At 34.9% G+C, this 21,331-nt stretch overlaps 1 protein-coding gene across 2 annotated transcripts in view; it reads left to right on the top strand.

Annotated features, from left to right (window-relative positions):
• Nucleotides 1–21,331, top strand: part of Slit2 (slit guidance ligand 2) — a 341,856-nt gene that overhangs the window by 199,835 nt on the left and 120,690 nt on the right. For both annotated transcript variants that reach the window (XM_046423795.2, XM_046423794.2), the window contains exon 5: nt 16,417–16,488. In XM_046423795.2, the coding sequence (XP_046279751.1) occupies nt 16,417–16,488 (72 nt within the window). The remainder of the gene's footprint in view (nt 1–16,416; nt 16,489–21,331) is intronic.

Genomic DNA, 21,331 nt, shown 5'->3' with positions numbered 1-21,331 from the left:
AAGTAAATAGAACTTTAATACTATCACTACTTAGTAGACTATTGGAGAATTTTAGATAAAATAATTAGAGCTAGAATTATTATAGAGAAAACACAAGATGTATGAAAGCTAGAATATTTAAATTGATAAATAAAACTATTAAAGATATGTGATTTCTAACCATTCTAAAGCAAGTTAGACACAAGGTGGAAATTTATATATGATTTTGAATTTGACAGAAAAAAAAATGCTCTTTTTTTTTAAATTCCTGAAACATGATTTGAAACATTAACTTATTCAAAATACAATTAGGTGATTTTGAATCTTCCTTATATTTTGATACTTACACTTTTATCTCTAACAGGCCACTAGAGAATTTCTCCACTTCTGATTCTCCATATGTAGAATGAAAATAATGTTGCTTACCACCTCTGATGATATTTCAAGAAGGAACATAAAATCACATTTAAAGAGACAAAACCATGTGGATTCAACATGAGGTTGGGATACATTTATTCAATGGGACATTAAAAACAGCTTTCTAAATTTTTCACACACTGGAGATTTGAGTTTCAAATCACATTTCAGATATTTCCTGTTCTAATGCGTCTTATTCCACCTGAATTTTCTGACAGTGCATCAGAAAAAGCCAGTGGTAAACATCAGAATGCAAGAGACCTGGAAAGAACTCTCATCTTTTACCCTCACTTCTTGCCACAGAACATATGGGTCACTCTAAAGGGAGGAAACAGTATCTGAATTGTAAAGATTACTTTACTGAAAATCATCACCTACCTGTATTTCTGATGGAGGAAAACTTTGACTAAATTTACGCTAATTTTAACTATAGGTACTATACATAGGATTTATTTTTCACTCTCTCCTGATTTTAGCCAGCTTCTCTGTGAGTCAAAATGCTCCGAAAGATCAAATACTTTGAAATATGCAAGTCCATGGGTGTGTATCAGACACATACTGCTTGAAATTCCCCCAAAGTATTTTATTCATCTTTGACATTGTAAACCCCCAGCAGCCCAAGTCAGGGACAGTCAGTGAGAACTCTAGAGTTCTGGCTCCAGTGACCTCTTGATAGTTCTGCATGCTCATGTATTCCTACTGCATTTCTTCTGGAGTGGATAGCTGTCACTCAATCCCACTTACTGGTGGGGTGAGTGTGACATTCTCTGCAGGGGTTAAATAAAAACTCTGCATTTCTCCCTCATTGTTAAGGTTGTGCTTTCCTTGGAATTAACCCACTGGCTTTAAAAAAATTCAGTCAATTTAGACACTGTTTCCTTTACACATGGCTCTTTTGTTTCATTAATGCAACTAAAAGAGATGTTACATGCCAGAAAATGAATCTGTTGAATTCTGTAAAGGTGTATAAAGTTTTCTAAAATCATGTTAAAATGAAAGATATTCATGCTTTGGAGCTTAACTTCCTATTATTATACCCATAAACGACATGTGTGCACTGGAATTATTTTATCAATGGATATGTCTTACAATGGTGTCCTGAGACTGAGGCCTGCACTCAAATGTGAACCTTCAATCTGCCAGGGTTAATTATCTGTGTAGAATGGCTAAGTATAGTTTGTGCATAGATCATATTATGCACTACCTTTGTAGCAAATTGATTTAAGTGCCTTTTTGGAACAGTTATTGGGCAGAATTGATTCGGTGGCCAGTAGATTGACTTACACAGCAAAATTGTGTCTGGTTTTATTCTGGCATCCAAATAGAGTTTTAAGCAAATGGAAGGGATGGTGGGGCTGGAGTGCAGTTCTCCATCAACTCAAACTGTGAAATACCATGACGCACATTATTAAAAGAGATTCAGTAAAGTATGACGGGTTAAAATACCCATTGACAACTGGCACAAAAACAAAGCATTTGAGCGACATTGTAAGTGGTAAATTTTGTCTCATTGAAATGGTATAATCTGACATGGTCAAGGTAGAATTGATGACATATTCTAATCTCAAAACTTTCTGTGTTACAGATAATTAAGCAGTACGGAATGGAAGAGTGTGTAAAACATGCATATTTTCTGAAATTTTTACTTTTTTCTTATGCAAACTACAAGCATCTATATAATCCCAGAACAAATTCACCTTGTGTCATTTAGACTTAGAATCCTAAGGGCAGGGATATTATTCCGTTTGCTGCTGTCCCATCAGTCCTGTGAAATGCTCCAAGCAATTTTCTTCATCTTTGTAAGCCTCTGTTTCCTCTTTGAGTTAGAGATAACAGTATCTCCTTATTGGTGTTGTGCACTTTAAGTCTGTAATCTTTGCAAAACTATTAGAATAATATCAGAGTAGAAACCTGTTCTTACTCAATATATAAAAGGAGTGAACTGAATTTTAAACTGAGCTGTTTAAAAATTCTTCAGCTCCAATTCTTCCTTCTTTAGAAGATGCTCTTACTGATTGTAAGCCCTGTATCTCCTATCATTTTTTCTTCATATTCTCTTCCTCTTTAGTCTCCCCTGTCATGCCCCCCCCACCACTTGTCCCTCTTAGATCTCTTCTTTTTTCACCTTTTCTTTCTTACTTCAACACAGCTCTTAATCATTTCTTTGCTTTCCTATATCAGGTGTAATGCTCTCTGCTGTGTGGCAGTTTCCTTTCTGCTCTGTCAACACAGTGTGCTTGGGAGAGCCACAGCCTGCACTGGGAGCAGTCTCCATCCCTGGTAAAGCAGACAGTGGGGTTGATGTAGTTATGGGGTGTGCATCCCCGTGACCTCTATCTCCATGGGCCTACTCGTGCTAGCTCACCAAATTTAAAACCAGAAGTTGCCTTTCATATTTTATATCTGTGGAGAACTTTTGTTTGTATAAAATTCAGAAATCATGATATGAAAATGTGACTTTGGATCCCCTCAAAATGTTTGCTAGCTGCATAATCAAGGGTGATTCATACATTTAATGGAAACATTAGCTTAAAACTGCCTTTTAAAAATTACAAAATAGCTTTTACATTCAGAACTCCGGATATGGGTTACGAACCTTTTATGCTCCTTTGTAATTCAGAAACTGTATATGATGAATTTAAATTTCCCGAATTTAAAATGTATCTTAATATATCTCAGAGCTTGCTGGAATTGTCTTTTAGTATTTATTGAGAATGACAGCAATATAATTCACAAATACTATATTTATCCATAAAAATGCCTCTTCTCACTTATCCTAAATTGTACTTTGATTGATATAATTGTTGTGCTGAAGTTTTGCCTAAGTGGTAATGCATCTTCCAAAGTCCTGTTTGTTGGTGTATATGTATATATTAAAATGATAATATATACCATTTACTGACTGTTATTAATATAGATGAGACCCTGCACTGAATATCTTATCTAAATTTCCCAACAGCCCTATGAAATGTGCTCCAAATGTTAGTCTTAATTTATAGATTGGGAAATTAAAGCTTAGAGATGATTAAAAAAAAAGACTCAAGGTCATAGAGCTAATAAATGGAGCATCCAGGATAAAACTGTTAGATGATTAAGACAAAGACCAAGCCCTCAAGTTCACTCAAAATTTGGAAGAATCATGGTGAATTGCACACCACTGTGGCAGGCAGATCTAGCATATATGTGGCATTTATTCTACAAAGCACTACACAAATTCTTTCCAAACAATATGTTGGTTCTGAGATCAATGATCTTATTATCACCATTTTACAAAGAAAGGATTAAAGGTTTAGAGAGATTGGATTGCTTGCCCAAATCACAAAGCCAGTACAAGGCAGAGCCCAGATGTGGATCCAGACATGCAAGTTTGAGTGACATGGCCCTTAAACCTATGCTGTAGTCTCTTGTCTGTCCACAGGAAGGCATATGATCATTTTCACCAGGTGTATGCCACACTGAATTAATGTTGAAATGCACTGACTTTCAGCCCATGTAACCCGACTTCTCTTTTGTTCCCTTTGGACATAGCTATGCTGTAAGGAATTCTAAAGAAAGATAGAAAGCATAATGGGGAACACCTCTCTTGGGCCTCCAAACGACTCCCAGTCTTGCTGAGTCCCTTGCCCTATGGCCCATAGGTACTCTTTGATGCCCAGTTATTCTGAACATGAGTTTGTTCTTTCTCTTGAATTGGCAAACATCTGTCTGTTGTGTGAAACTCATTTTTTTTCTTACCCACACTCAGTTATTTGGATCTTCAAATACATAAAAATCATTTCTTCCATGAGATGTCTTATTTTATTAGATAGTTAAACATAAAGACTTTTATTCAGTAAACTTTTTATGAGATCAGGAATTTACCCTGAGATGACACGTACAGGTTTGCACAATTCTTTCGCATCCACAGTTATATTTCTTTCCTTTTCTAAAGTTAAAATCTGGTCAAATACTCATTTACTGTTACTCAGTAGTTTCCAAAGTAGTCGATGGAAATACAGATTTATGATATTCCTGGTCAGACTCTAAGAGAGGTTAAACTGTGGAGGAAAATAAAATTACCAGTAATTAAATTTACAGGCAGGTTTGCCATCTAAAGCATATTTATTGCTTCATAGTGAAAGATAGTTTAGACACTTACACATAAAGTGAATCCATTTTTACATGATATAGGTATTATACATTGCCATTTCAATTTATATAATTAAAATGATATCATTGCACTCTAAGGTTAATGGGATGCTCAAATGGAAACCATACGTCGTGGGCAATAAAATAGCAGCACTGCAGTCTTGGCTCTTTTGTTAAAAGCTGATGCAGTATTTCAGCACCAATATATCACATTCTACCTTTTAAAAATCTTTAGAAAGGCTGGTCAAGAAGAAAGAATGATTCTGAAAGTTGTCATTATTATTTTAGTTATAGAAAATGAAATGAATCTATATAGAGTTCTGAGAATAAATAGATTTGAAAATCGTGATGATTTTACCCCAAACCCCTCTGTTTTCCTGGGGAACATGCCAGAGAATGCCTCAAGTAAGGCATCTAAAATTTTCACTTTAGGATTTTGAAAATCATCAAAGTGTTTTTAAATCAGGGAAAAATAACAGCTTTCTAGTTTCTAATGGTTCTTAATTTTTCTACCTATATTACATGTAATAAGATATAGGTAAACTATCTATATAACTAATCTCTCTATGTACACCTGTCTCATTTATTCTCTCCCTCTCTCTAACATATAATAGAAAATACACATTCAGGAATAACTATACATATACATTTTAATATTTATCTCTGTATCATCATGGATATAAATGCATAAGGAAAATGATGATGGGAAAATATATCCATTTGCGTTTTTTAAAATATAATTATCCTCAGTTCAAAACAAATGAAGAGGTGTTTCTATAGCCTGTAACAATTCTATTACCATGCTGGGCTCAGTGGGGCATGCCCGTAATCCTAGCAACTGGGGAGGCTGAGGCATGAGGATCATAAATTTGAGTTCTAGCCTCAGCAACTTAACAAAGCTCTAAGCAACTTGCAAACATCTGCCTTTTATGTGAAGCAGGGTTTTTTTTTTTTTTTTTTTTTTTTGAGAAAGATCCTGTCTCAAAATAAAAAGTTAATAGGAAAGAGGATGTAGCTTAGTGGTTATGTGCCCCTGGGTTCAATCCACTGTACCAAAAAAAAATTCTGTTATCATGATCAAAATAATACATCATGTGTTTCAGAGCTATAGTGAGAATATGGAGGAAAATGAAGGGAAGAGCAGAACTTTTGGTTCATCCACTATAAATTATATATCAATAAAGCTGTTAAAGTCTATTGAAAAAGATTCTCTGAAGCTCACATTGTAAACATTTACAATTTTGTTTTTCATGTCTTGATTTGTAGGTGTTTTTCAGCTGAAGTAGATCTTCTATTGAACTCTTGTTCATAATTATCAAGAATCTCTTTTCAGTTGAAATCTGCAAATTCTAGAAGGAATTGTGATTATTGGCTCTCTTGGTAGACCAAAAGTTTTTATAATGTCAAATCTGAGTATACTTATTGATGTTGACTTTTTATAAAGTCACAATTGAATACATACATTAGAAATGGATACATGTGCAGAACAGTATAACAAAGCTTACTGTTCTGATAGAGTCAAATGGTAGAGAAGGTGAGCTCCATTTGGCCTTGCACAGATTCCTGAAATGTTCTTTATGTCTTATAAAAGGATGCTCATCTTTTGTCTTTACTACCTCTAAGATTAACTGAATACTACTAAGTGATGTGCTTAAATCTTATGAAATACCAACACAATCTCTCTTTCCTTCTAATTAATCATTTACAACAAACTCTATCCTATCCCATTCACTCCCAAATGATTATACCATTAATACACCTGTGCTCTAATTTTCCCATGCTTCTTTAGAAATCACATCCTCTTCTTCTTACCCAGCCATCCCCACCACTGCCCCTTAGACCCAACTCACTGTTTTTCTCTTGAAAAAGTACTTTCTGGTTTGTATGACACCTCACTGTTAAAATGTCCCATTGTTATTCTTACCCAGGCAGGTAATCATGTGTGCTTGCCCTTTATTCACATGTGCGGGGTTGGTCTTTTATGTTATATTACAGACATTTTTAAGAGAAAACAGGATAAGATTCATGATGGGTCTCAAGAAATGGGTGGTGCAGTTCCTGACGTGAAGGTATGAAGTTGGGGTTCAAAAAGTGACTGTTGATGGGCACCCAAGTGTTTTGGACTAAATTTTGAAACCAATGCATGTCACTAGATCCAGTCTTGAGAGAATTAAAACATTTTAAGGTCTATCAACTGAGACTGAAACTATAGTTTAGGCTAAATAGAGGCTTTTGAAGACTGTCTTCCATTGAAAATACAAGGTACCTCCAATAGCACAATAATATTTACTTTGACATCACCTTTCTCTAATGATCCCATTAAAGACTTTGGATTGCAAAGAGAATATGTTAACCATATCTTAGGGAACCAAAGAGTAAGCACATCATCGTCTTATTTTGACAAAGTCTATGACATATTCATATATTTCCTAAGGAAGACATCAAGTACCTGTTAAATAATAATTTCCTTGAGAATCTAAATGTCAATAAGTATAATGCTAATTTTCTTATTATTTATGGGCATTTTAATTTATGTTTTATTGGTCATAACCAGGCATTGCATTAGATAGTCAAGAAACATTGATGAATTATTCAGTATCCATTCTTAGGGGAATTTCCAGTTTTTGTGGGATGTGTCAACAAGTAAGGTAGCTAATACAACCCAGTACCAATATCACTTAAATATTTTCTGTTACCAGAGTATAAGGAAGGGAGCCTACTCCAGTATTTGGATATTTCAGAGAAAATTTTTAGATGAACAAATGTTCAAATTCTGCTCTGGAGAGTGAGTAGGAGGATTAACCAGTGAAGAACAGCATGTTCTCTCCAGACAGGAAAAAAAAAAAAAAAAAAAAAAATATATATATATATATATATATATATATATATATATATATAATATTGCAAAGGCCTGGCATGGAAAAAATGAATGGATACTAGATTGTATATGCCTTGATATTCCAGGAATTCACACAAAAACTTAAGAAATTCCACAGAAAAGTTTTTTTGGCTATCATCTACCATCCCCAACACTTCAAGCAGCAGCAAACTCTATTTCCACCTTGATTCTTTCAGGATTTTACATTTTCTATTGGATATTTTTGTTCAGTTAGGTAGTGTAATGATCACTCATCTGCTTTCTTTATGTTATATTTATTTTATTTCTCATAACTTGCAGTATGTTTGCTATATATGTTTAGTATATATGGCCCAGGATAAATAGTTCTTAAAATGAATAGGATAATGTAAATGCCAAAGGTACCTTGTGCTAGTGTTTCTGGGTGCTAAGACTAGGTAAGGCACCTCACACCTGCACATAGAACATGTCAGATCATTCCATCCTCATAGGCACCCTAACACAGCAATGTTTAGTATATTTTCTAGAGAAAATAAAACTTGACTCAAAGAATCTCAGTTGACCAAGATCTCTTGGTCACCTAGTTTTCAGAGAGTAGAGAAAAGGATTTCTATGCAAACCTGCCTTTTTCCAGGCCTGTCCTAGTAACTCCACTTCCAGGATTCCACTTCATTCATCTGAGGTCTTTTCAGACCATTGTATTCCTCCAGGAATTGAGAAGTAACAGAAATCAAGACTTATCCTAAAACATTGATCATGGGCTCAGTGGCCCTTCTCATAAAAGGCATACAATGAGGTTGTATTCATTGTCATAGACACTAGTTTGTGTGTCTCTGATTACCTTGTGACTATATCCAGTTAGGTACTGCTTCTGTAAATAACTTAATTCGTAATGTAAATATCGTTTGGAATGATGGATGTTAACATGAAGGAAAGTTATACATAATTTTTTTATAGAGAAAGAATAAAAGTTCTTTTCATTGTGAAGTTTTTACTATTTCAAAATTTGTGTCCTGATTATAAGATTTACATTACATGAAAAAAGTTTTAAGGTGGTATCTCAAAAATTTTGGAGATGGATGTTGGTAATGGGTGTATGCTAATGTGAGTGTGGATCTAATGCCAGTGAACCATTTGTCCACATTAAAGATGGTTGAAATGACGAATTTTTTATTGTATATATTTTGCCACCATAAAGTGGTCTTTCTTGTTCAGTATTCTTTTTTGTTAAGAGTTCACTGTCTCTCTCTCTCTCTCTCTCTCTCTCTCTCTCTCTCTCTGTGTGTGTGTGTATGTGTGTGTGTGTATCCATTCTTCTTGGCTTTAATGGTACTACCCTTTTTGTTACTGTTTTTACACCATATTTATCCCATACAACTATATTCAAATACACAATACCATGTTTATAAACCAGACTAAAGCTAGACTATATCATTTATGAGAAGTATTTCAGTCAGCTACTAACATGGAGTACAAGACCACAGGTGTAACAGTTAGCTGGTACACTAGTAAAAATCCAGATTCCTGCACCTCTCCAATGGGGATTCTTGTAATATTTCTAAAGTGTGGCTCAGAGGTCTACTTTTTAATGAGCCTCACTAGATAATTCTTTGAGACCATAGTTCCATGTTGATTGAATTATAATGCAGAGAGCAAGACCTCTACAGAAGCCACCCTGTCTGAGGTGGCACAGTAGTGGAGTATGAGCTTTGGAAAGAAAAGAGAGCCAAGTTCAAATCCCATCTCCAATGCATAGATAGGAGCAGTATGGCAACAGGTGAGTTATGTAACCTGCATAATCTCAGTTCTTCATCTCCAAAATTAGAGTAAAAGAGTAATCCTGATGTGATTACAAAAACAATTCAGTAAATGAAACAGTTTTGCCTGGAAGTTAGCAATTGCCCAATAAATGTTAGCTTTGAGTATTACCAAGGTACACACTTTTTTACACACACTCTTTTACACTTAAATATCAATGGAATCTTAATGCTTCTCAGTATGTTATGTTAAAATCTTCTGTCCACACTCTGTTAAGATCAAGAAGCATATTAAGGCATATTAGAGTTTAAGTAAGCATGTTAAGGCATATTAGAGATTAAAGAAAAATACAAACTTGTGTTGCTACTATGTTCAGTAAAGAATTCAGTTGCTGAATTCTACAAGTTGCTTCAGGTTCTCAGTGGAGGAAACATTTCAGCAAAGAAATAGCCTCCTAACAATGCTAATTTATATCATCTGATCAAAGAATGTTCAAACAACTTCTATAAAGGATTCTATGAAATCCTAGAAGAGGAAAGACATACTTAAAAGGCACAGCATTTGTACTGAGAAGCAGCAGTTAAATCGATGGTGAAAGCATACCACAAAAGAAACAGAAGTATCACAGAGCAAAGACTGCATCAGAGTTTATGCTGTCAGTCAGTGCTTTTGAAAATGTGAAGCAGAGAATAGGAGTGAGGTGAGAAGACACCACAACTGATTTCCCCATTTACAAATATGGAAATCTGGAGTACACTGAGCCTTGTTCCTTGGGGAGAATACCCAGACAGTTTCAAATTTGTCAGTGTATGACATGCTTTCTGAAAGGAGACTTTGGTACAGTGTGTGGTTCAATTCTCATCATGATACAAAGACTCTCTAATCTCTGTTTCTCTTTCAGCTCTCTTTACTGAGCTCTAGTCTTGTATCACCAATGTTGTAGTTTGTGAGACATTGCCGTGGCCTCTGCTGCATTGCCAATATATCCAACAAACTGCTCAGAAACCCAGTATTCTTTCCTGGTTTCCCCTAGTTGCATCTATATACGAATTTTGTTACTTAATAAGGACTCAAATCAACAGACTTCTATGTGGCAGCTCTTTCTCATGCACCTACATCCAGCGGGTTGCTCTCTTTTGTGGATTTTCTCCAGAACCTCTTTTTCTTTCCCTCCTTTGTCCACATGTCTGCCAAAGGCCTGTCATTTTTCCATTATTCCCTCAAAACAAACTAAAACCCCTGTCTTCGCTTGTCATATTTTCTAAGAGGAAAGACAGCTATCTAAGAAAGAAATTCAACTAAGATGACTTTTACAATTTTATTGTCTTTTGACACATTATCATTGTACATATTTGTGCAGTATAGTGTGATCATTCCAATCCATGTATGCATGTGCAAAGGTCAAATCAGAATAATTAGCATTTCCATTGCCTTATTATTTCTTTGTGTTTGGAAACTTTGAACTCCTTTCTTGTAGTTATTCATGAAATATATAACAAATTGTTGTAAGCTATAGTCACTTTACTGTGTCAAAGATCATTAGGACTTATTCCTTCTATTAAAACAAAATTATTGAAGTATTATAATAAATGCATGTAAGTTGCCTAGAAAGCACCAAAGGGGGAGCAGTTGACTCCCAGGTAACAAAAATAATTATGCCTCAATTTTATTGTTATTCAATGATGCAAATAATAATTTATATTATTTTGTACCAAGGAAAACAGCCCTAGGAGATATGCATATTAGCTCCTTTGACAGATGAGCAAATGGGAAGAGAGACTAAAGACTTCACACAGCTCTGCACAGCTAATAGATTTTAGAGCTCTCAGATCTAGGCTTAGCTGAGGAGTTTGAGAAAAACAATGTTAAAAAGGTACTACCTGCACTGGATCTTGAGCAAGGTTTAGATCCCCATCTCATGGTGATAGGAAGTAGATGCTTAGATGAAAAGAGACACACTAAAGCTGAGATAATAGGAAGGTGATTCTGAAAACAGTGAACTAAGAGTATAAGATTCATGAGTGAAGGACTGAAATGGCCCAGCAGTTGTCAAGGAATGTCCTGAAGTAAGAAAATGAATGATGTTTTCAAGAAACCACAAGGGGGCCAGTGCAGCTGGAGCAGAGTCGGTGGGGGTGAGGGGGTGGGAGTAGAGAGAGAGAAGGTCAAAATGATGTGTCAAACAGCTTATTGTGGAACTTGCAGACTTTAGACTTTAGTGTTGATTTGAGCTTTCCTTTGCAGAGAGGCAAGACATCTGTGAACAGTTTTGATCAGAGAAGACATAATACATGTTTATAACAAGGCAAGAGCAGGAGCAGAGGGTCCTGGGTGGCTATTAAGCCAACCCAAACCTTAGGAGTTGATGTGGGGAGAAGAGGTGCAAGAAGGTCAAATTCTGGATATTTGCTGAAGAGAATTCACTGGTGATTGGAAGTAGAGTATAGGAGAATATAAGGTTAGTGTCTCTGCAATTGGAATAAGTAAGACTTCAGGGGGAACTGATTTGATACAATTTGGTTGTATAATATAATAGTGATACCCTTGTGGGAGGTCACTGGAAAGGATTATACATCTTGGCAGTAGGATCAGATTGGAATCTCCTATGAAAGTGCTGATGAAGGTTGATAGAAGTTCTCATAGTGACCATGGCAGTAAGAATGGGAAGAAGGAGCTTGAATGTATACATTGTTGATGTATTTTGGTGAAAGGTATAGAAAAGAGATGATCTAAAATTAGAAACGTCAGGGTTTCACAACTGGCCATGAGGACCACTTCTCAGATGTGGTTTAAAAGGTCAGTATCTTCCCAACATGTCAAATATGAAGAATCTAAATTCTTGCCTATTTGTAGCTGCTTTCCTTCACCCTCATTCATTTTTCCTGTGGAGGTTACCTTCAGAATGGGACATTCTTTGCAACTTTTAAAAAATTCCTTGTCACCTCAGAAAATGAATAAACCAGGCTTTCAAGTTCATGTTGTTCAGTATCTTAAAATTTCTGTGGAAAATCCCATATCATGAGTGAGCACTGGCAATAACCTCTTAACAAAACCAGCATAGACCCCTCATCTTCATGTTCTACCCTCCCAATTTATGCATCGCTAACACCCTGATCTTTTTTACACTTTCCATTTTATGATTCCATTACTCAGAAAACTGCAGTGGTTCCCAGCTCTACCTGAGATGACAGTCACCTCAACTTACAGTGACAACCTTACATTTGGAACTAAGCCCAACTCCAAACTTTATTTCCTGAAGTTCTCTGAAAGTTATTGCCTTATGCATGGGAGCCCTGCCAACTCTCTGAGACACCGCTTGATACCACCTCTTTTACGTTTTCCCTGCCTACTGTAAAATTCAATTTGCAGATTAATCTTCCTAAAAATCAACTCCAATCAAGCCATTTCTTTCCTCTGAAACAAATTTTTACACTCTATTGCCTGGTGATATAATTACGAACTCCTCCCTTGGCAGCTCCATCTCGCAGACTCAGTAGTTCTGACTTATTTTACTCATTTTACGCAGTTCACAGAACAATACTCTCCTATTAGTATGTCTCCTGGTGCCTACAGTGATCTTCAAGGAATGGAGAAGATGAGCTTGGGGGCAAATAGCTGGGTCTCCAAATAGGATATTTGTAACATGCATGTAACTAACACCTCTGTGGGGCTGGCTATGAGCCAGGTAATTTTTGCACATTTTAAATTATGAACTTATTGAATGCACCCAAGCATTTTATGAAATAGGCACTCTTATTGTTCCATTTTACAGATGAAGTAGTGGAGGCACATGGAAGGTAAGCATTTCTGTAGATCACTTGATTAATAAGTGCTTAGGATTCATCAATTGGGTCTAAGTCTGTGCTTTTATTTATATTTATTTATTATGGTACAGGATATTGAACTGAAAGTTACTTTCTCAGTGAGCTATGGCCCCAGTCCTTTTTTATTTTTTATTGCGAGACAGTATCTCACCAAGTTGCTTAGGACTACTAAGTTGCTGAGCCTGGTGTTGAACCTGTGATCCTCCTGCTTAACCCTCCTGAATTGTTGGGATTACCAGCATGCACCACCATGCTTGGCCTGGAGCTTATGCCCTCACTGGCTCTAGAATGCTACCTTTCTCTTTGGATTTCTCCCACTTACAATGTACAAACCCCTCCCCTAGACTGGAGGCTGAGAATTGTTGAGCAAAATCATTTTTCAACATGTTTCAAATAAGAATTCCTTTTATTTTGAAGGTGGCTTTGGTCAACCACCCTCCACTAACTATTGCCTGTCTGACCTCCTTGATCATCTTTCTCAGATACCAGTCACACTTTACTTACCATGGATATCTTCCTTGTTCTCAAACTACATGATGTGTTGATAGATAGATAGATAGATAGATAGATAGATAGATAGATCTCAAACTAAAATTGCCTGCCTGAGTGGTCAGGTCACTCAAGCTGAGACCCCATAACATGGTCTACCCAGGGGGTAGCCACACATAAAACATTAACCTTAAAAGAATCAGCTTTGAGACTGACAGGCTCTCACAATCTTGAAAAAAAAAAAAAAAAAGGAAAGATTGGTAAATATTAGCCAGAGAAAGTAATTCCATTGCCCTGGGATTCTGCCAAAGGTAATCTTTAAAAAGTCTGAAATCAAATTCAGAAGAAACAATGTTCTCACTAAATTTCAGTGTTCCTCAGTGAACAATCTAAAGCCATTCCCTAACTTTCCTTCCACCCCCCCACCCCCCCACACCCCCCCCACCCCGGACCCCAGATGAGAACATGACTCCAGGGTAAGACTGTGCCTGGACACAGCCAAGCTGAGGCTGCAGGTGGGAAATGCGGTGGCCTCAGGCTGGTAGCAGGCCATCTCTGAAGCAAACACCTCTACCATTTTTATTCACCTTCTTGCTCTCTGAAGCACTCTTCCTCTAAGAAGCGGTGTGTGTGTTGGAAGGGGGAATTAGAAAACACGGACTTTATTACCTACATACTCGTATGATTACAAGATTGGTGTGACTGCACCACGTGCAACCAGAGGAATGAGAAATTGTGCTCCATTTGTGTACAATGTGTCAAAATGCATTCTACTGTCATGTATAACTAATTAGAACAAGTTTCTCGTTGCTGTTCTTTTGTTATAACTGAAATATGTGTGCTGGAAGAATGAAAATAAAGTAATTGATTTGAAATACAAAAAGCATTAAGGCCTGGAAATATAGAAACATGAGAAATGACTATGAATTAAATCTTTGAAATGATTTTTAGTTCTTTCTTTGCTTCATACAAGTTACCTTAGCAAAATATTTTAGTAAAACAACAGCAAAAAGAAGCCAGGGACTTAGCTGGGTCAACAATAGTCAAAATGCTATGAGTAGTTATCAGAAAGCGTTATAAATTTTTGAGAGAGAGAGAGAGAGAGAGAGAGAGAGAGAGAGAGAATTTTAATATTTATTTTTTAGTTTTCGGCGGACACAACATCTTTGTTTTGCATGTGGTGCTGAGGATCAAACCCAGGCCTCATGCATGCCAGGCGAGCGCACTACCGCTTGAGCCACATCCCCAGCCCCGTTATAAATTTATATTAACTTAAATTCTATCTTTTCTTCCCCTTCATTCCTTATTACCTTCTGATTTTTCTTCCTCCAATTTCTCTTTGCTTTCTCTTTGCTCATAGTCTCCTTTGAACACTGTTTCTGCCATCAAATCTTTTAAATATATCCTGTTAAATATTTTTAACTGAATGTAATTTAAAAAAGGAAGTCAGTCAGTCTGAATCAATGACAAGCTGGAGAAATAAGCAATTTTTAAGGAAATGAAGTGTTATTACTCTTAGGGATGTACTAAACTATTGAAAGCAGTAACTAGCTAAGTCACTTAGGAAATGGATGGCTGCCTTACCTCCCATAGAAGCACATCTTGTAAATTTACTCCTTTAACCTAAATATGAGTTTCTTTTTTTTTTTCCTTTTGGCTGAAGACCTTCTCTCTTTAAGGAGATTAACATTTACTCCTTTACAGATTGCTTAGCAAACATTTTTATTTGAACAGTGAGGCTATCAAGATATAAATGTAAATTTCAGTTAAAAACTTGGTGCTAATGAGGTCAAGACTACACACTAAATCTCTGTGTCTGCCAATTAGCTCCCTTCTTTGCATGGCTACAAGTATGTGGATGACAGGTCTGGTCATAAGCAGCTTTGGAGGACAGGATGTGGATGAATCAGTCCATGTGCTTCCACATATTAGAAGAGGGCTCTGTTTCTGTCTGCTATGCACTGTGGTCAGTAGCTTTATTTCTGTTTGTGAAAATTAGTGATTCTTAGAAATTTAAAGATAATCGTAGAACCATCATTGTTATATTAATAATGTATCTATTATTCCAAGTCTCTGTTCTCTGCTAATGTTAATGTTAAGCTAGAAGTTAATTTTCTGTTTTCCGTGGCATTTTTTGCATGTATATTTTTACCCTACTCATTAAGGCTAATAATAGTATGGGAATTGTTAACATTGCCTCTGAACTCTTTAAAGAAAAATAATGATCCACCTTGTGAGCTTTTGAGTGAGTTTTGCAAAGTTCTCATTCCAACTCACAGCGTGCTGTGCTTTTTTCCTTGATTAAAATGTATTTTTCAATTAAATTAAAATGCAAATATAGACAGACTATGTTTATGGCTATAAAAGAGTTATTTAAAGAAGGTTTTAAATCAACCTACTATAGATATTTCATGCACAACTTCATTTTATCATTGGGCTGGTGCTGCCATGTTCCATTTCCAAGATTACTTAAAGTGCTATGAAAACTTAATCATCCTGTCCAGAGTGTATCACTTGGTATCCACCTTCTGGATGGAGGAAGCAAAAGTGTGCATCTTTCCTATGTTCTTTGTAAGTTATATCACTGATGTTGGAGCACTAGGAAGTACTAAAACTTCCAAACCCCAAAAACTGAGTTATAAAAAAATTGACCATTTATTTTAAAAGAATATTTTATTATTCATAATTGAAGCAAGATTTCAATTAAAGTATCATATTTTATAATTTATTATAAAAATTAAAGATCTAGAGGTATACCTCAACAGACTACTCTTAGTCTAACCTTTAGTTTGTATTAGAAATGTAAAATATTTGTATTGGAAAGTATTACTGGGCATGTAATAATGATATTTTCAAGTCATTTTTCCCCCTGATATCCTATCACTCCTCAAACATTTGGTGAAAATAATTTTAAAATTATATTTTATAATTTGTTCTTTATCTCTTTTTTGTCATTATTTTTAGTGATCTGAGTGAAAACCAAATTCAGGCAATTCCGAGGAAGGCTTTCCGTGGGGCAGTTGATATTAAAAATTTGTAAGTATACATATTTAATTTTTTTTCAGTAACATCTGTTTTTGAAGCTAAATCTATATTACATAAATTTCTAAATTCTAACTCAGGAAATGTTGAATTCTTGCTATTTGAAAAGATTCTCATTTGGAAGATGTCTGGAAACTGAAGTCATTATCAAATTCATTGAAAACTAATGAAACGATTTGATAAAAATATATTTACAACATATTTTCTTCCATTTTTCTGCCAGCCAGTTCTTTTGCAGGTGGTATTTGTATTTATTGGAAGTGCAGAATCTGAACTGTTTTATTCAGGGTGGAGTAGATAATATTTTCTTGTAAGAGATACATATAACCTACAGGTTTTCTAGAGTTTTTCAATTAAATGTCAAAAGTTTGAAAATGAGAAAATTATGTCTTCCTGTTTTTTTCATGAAAGAATGTGTATATGTTCTTTTAAAATAAAAAAGAAGAGTATACATCTGTATTTTTCTTTGATAAATCTTTAATCTGGTTTCTTGTGTTGAAATGTTTTCTAAGTGCTTATTGCTCTTAAGGTATATATCAGATTTAAGATCTCAATGACAATTCTAATATTGTCAATATATATCTTTATAAATTTTAAATTGCCATATTAGTCTTTAGAAATGATGGTTTTCAGTTGTCTGTGAATGCTACGACATAAAATATCTTCTTAGCTTTTACGCTAGTTTGAACTGTAGTGGGGGGAACCCCTGTGTGCTGAGATTAACTATCAGCAATCCAATATTTCTTAGCAAGTAATAATCAGGGCAGGCACTTTTTCAAGAATGAACTTATATTCAGAATCCTCCTTGGTGTGATCCAGTACTATTTTTCCAGTAGCAAAAGTGAGACAGATGTTTTTTCCTGTCAAGGAAGATGACTGTTTACGAAGCTACTGATTTCTGCCTTTACATCTTCTCCTCGATATAAATGGGTTTTGTATTAAACTTGTACTTTCTAAATGTACAGGTAAAGACAGAAAACTACAGGCTTGTAGGTATAAAGGAATATAGCCATTAAAATCATGACCCCAGGATTTTATGAGCACTCAAGTTAAGGGGATTTCACTTGCCCTCTTTTTATCTTCACCAGTCAGGGCTTGGAGGACACAAGGTAGATTCAGTGAGGAAGGATGCTCAAATCTGTCTCTGTCTGGTTAGAACAATGTAAGGACTGGGTAGCACCTACTCATGCTTTCTTTGTGTTATTGTCAAATATAGCAGTGGCTAGAGTTGCTGTCCCTTGGGAATGTATTTTGCAATCTTACAGGAATAGCATGTCTAAGTTCTTAAAACAGTGGCTTTTAATATTCTTTGTCAAAATGTTGGGATAATCCAAATATACAGAAGCCTTTCTCTCATATATACATCTACATTTAGAAGTAGGGACAAGTCATGGGTGACTTTTCATATGTCCACTTCATTTAACCTTAAAAACAAGATAAGAGATTAAGAGGGGAAAAATGAGATGGTAGCCAATTGGTATGAGGAAATAATATTTTAAGTCATTTTCCTTTTGCATGCATGAGTTTTCCCCAAATTTAAAGACTTTATTATACATGCCTTCAGATGAATTCAGAATTAGAGTCTCTGGAATATTTTTGTTGTTGTTTGTATTTGTGGACATGAGTGAATCCATCAACTTCACTGAGCTTTTGTTCTCATTTTTATAAAACGAATATGATAGTTTCTTGGTTTCATTTGTTGTTATTAGATAAATAAGATATGTGAAAGATATCTCAAAATAGTAACGTACTATGGGAAGACAGTATTTCATTCTACAGATATTCAACTGATCTACTGCTAGAAGATATCCATAAAAAAATGTACAGTAAGGAGATAGGAAAATAGAACATAAGATGAATTGCAGTTTTAGAAATGGGTATGATTATTCTATTATGAATCAATCACAGAGTTAAAAATGGAAAAACATAAGTATGGTAGAAGGTACTGAATTAATATACACAGTATTCTGATGTATAAACAAGAAAATAAGTACTATAGGGGTTGAGAGAAAAAAAGAAAAAGAAAGCATTGCTTGAAGTCATCAGTGAATGTTTGGAGAAAGAGTTCATGAAAGAAATATAAATCAATATGAGGAAAATGGCTTATATTATGTACTGATGAAGAATAGTAGGTAAAGGTGTGTTGAGAAAGTTAGAATTTTTGAAGAAGGCTGGTCAAGGTCTGATTTCAAATATTGATTAGATTGGAAGATAAAAACCAAAGTGCAGTGGTGTGTGTGTGTGTGAGATGAGAAATTAAATGTGACAATTCTTTTTTTTTCTCTTTTATTTTTTTAAGCAAAGCAGCAGTGGGGAGAACACAGGGATCTGAATATGGGGACAATGACTAGAGCAGAGCTCAAGTAATTTCTAATCTGAGGATACATGTTGCTATGGACAAAAAGCAGCCTAAAAAACTGCTTTGATAACGAATGATGATAGGCAAAAGAATCAATCCCTCCCCTTCTTTTTTCACTGATTTCCATGTGACAATATAAAAGACAACATAGGTGACATCAAAGTTTCACAATGCATTAATAGGCTTATTTATTTAGGATGGTAGCTGAAATATTATAGGCCCCTTTTTCTATTCCTAAAATATAGTCTAAACTACTTTATCAAAAAAAAGTCTTAATCTCATGGGATGAGCTTTGAAGTTTAGTTTTATTATTCAAACTTAAGAACACTATCTGTCAATATATATAAAAGCTGAGTAAATTTAATTTCACATTATTATTATCAAATACAGTAATAACCACAAGTCATAAAGTAACGGTTCACCAAAATACCACTAATATTAATATGATCAGCGTCCAATATGAGATGGTAGAGGAGCCCTTTGTCCTATCTATCATACCAGTGCTTGCATTTCCAAGTTGACAACCCTGCATAGTGCTGTCATGGTTCCTGTAGGTAGTAATTTAGACAATAAAAGAAGAAAGAATGGTTGGAAGGAATATGTACTGTAGCTGCATGAAGATCTTTTTCGGTATAGGACTATCAAAAAGCCCCATCTGATGCACTCTAGCAGGTTTATTGAATTTGTCACATTCAGGACTTATTCAGAGCAAATTCCAGTTACCGCAAGATTTCTACGGGAAGCACTTGCTTTAATCTTGTAGATTGGCTAATATGCTCAAGGCAGCATCCTGACAACATGAAATGGATGCTGTGCTAATGTTGCAAATTAGCAGATTTTACTCCCCTTCCTTCAGGCAAGCCATGCTAAAACTATTCTAGGCAGATGGACATTTATCTTTGCCCTTAAGCATCTCTACAGAGGACTTCCCATAACTTTTTGCTTATCTCTATTAATTTCTTAACGGGATTAAAGCCCTTTTGTAATTTATTTTGTTACTTTATTTTTCTCTAGCCACAATTTAAACCACTTATTTTCCCCTCAAGTGAGATGGGAGAACAAGACCATATTAAAATATCAAGTGAATAATAAATTTTTAAGATAGTCATTGGCAGTGTTTTTCCATCTGTGTTGTTAGTCACAAATTATTAACTAAAGTTCTGATGCCATCATTACCAACTGATGCCTCCCCAAAATTGTAATCAGTGTTTATAGAAATTTTCTTCAGAAAATTCATATATGTATTTAAAAGATTTAAAATGGATGTAGTGATGAAGCCTTTGCTGCCTCCTAATTGAATCATGAAGGAAGATGTTACATTGTGCACTGATTTGTTTCCAAGTATCTGTTAGGTATTCCCACTTAATTTAATCCTCTTGAAGAATATTCATATTCCATCTTGCTCTGTTACTGAGACTTGCCAGTTTATTCTGAAGTATGTACTTGAAGTATCAAAATATGACAAAAGTCTCATTTTTTAAAGAAAAAAAAAAACAGTTATAGTTACCCAGGATTTAACAACAAAAAATACATATAAATAAACTTTTTATTTAATTAACTATATTGTTAGTTTTTACTCACAAAGTTTATGACAAAGACAAAGCCTAACTTAATTTACTTTTTTAGTGAGTACAATATACTTTAGTTTTTTAGTGAGTACAATATGAATACTTAAAATAATTAAGTTCCAACAAGAATTATTTTATGCACCGTGTAAAGTAGACCAAGCCTGCATATTCCTCCTTTCGTTTTGTGCTACATCTTCAAAGTGTACTCAATGGCCTATCAAATTCTATCATTTTCTGATAGTGAATAAATATATACCTTTCCCATTTGTTTGCATTATCCCAATTTCTTTAACCCTAAAACTGTTATGAATCTTATCTTTCTTTTTTCAGGATAAATAATGTTTTTAAGAAAAATAAGTTGGGGGAAAATATACATTATTCTTTCTTCATGTGCATTAATGTGTAGACAAAGATTTAAGTCACAAGATGATTCAGCATGGTTCTCTTGGGGTAAGTTCATGATAACATTTGGAAGAAATGATGTATGGCCTTAACATTTTAGGAAAGAAATCGCCCAATTTGTGATGCACTGTTATTAACCATAACAAGTTTCAACAAACAGGAGAAAGTGGATCTCTGTAACGTGTTTTTATGGAGCTCTATCAATTATTTAAAAATCTATTTTGTTTCCTAATGGAACTCTGTCATCATCATCTCCTCCTCATCATCCTCATCCTTCTAATCATTATTATTATTTTTGTTGTTTCTTTTTCATTACTTTGTTAAAACCTATAGAAGAACTCACAACTCTATCTCAGGTACAAAGATACATATTTCATTATATATTTATGCTTTTCTAGTTTGGAAATATTTCTCTTCTAGTTTCTCTTCACTAACCTTTGAGTAATTCACGATGATAAGGGAGTAAGAGGTATTCAATTAATATAGAATCAATATGTAACAGAAGAGT

This window comes from Marmota monax, unplaced genomic scaffold, assembly GCF_021218885.2.
Source record: "Marmota monax isolate L192 unplaced genomic scaffold, Marmota_monax_Labrador192_F-V1.1 WCK01_AAM20220418_F8-fsc00009, whole genome shotgun sequence".
NCBI lineage: Eukaryota > Metazoa > Chordata > Mammalia > Rodentia > Sciuridae > Marmota > Marmota monax.
This window is presented reverse-complemented; position numbering and strand designations above follow the sequence as displayed.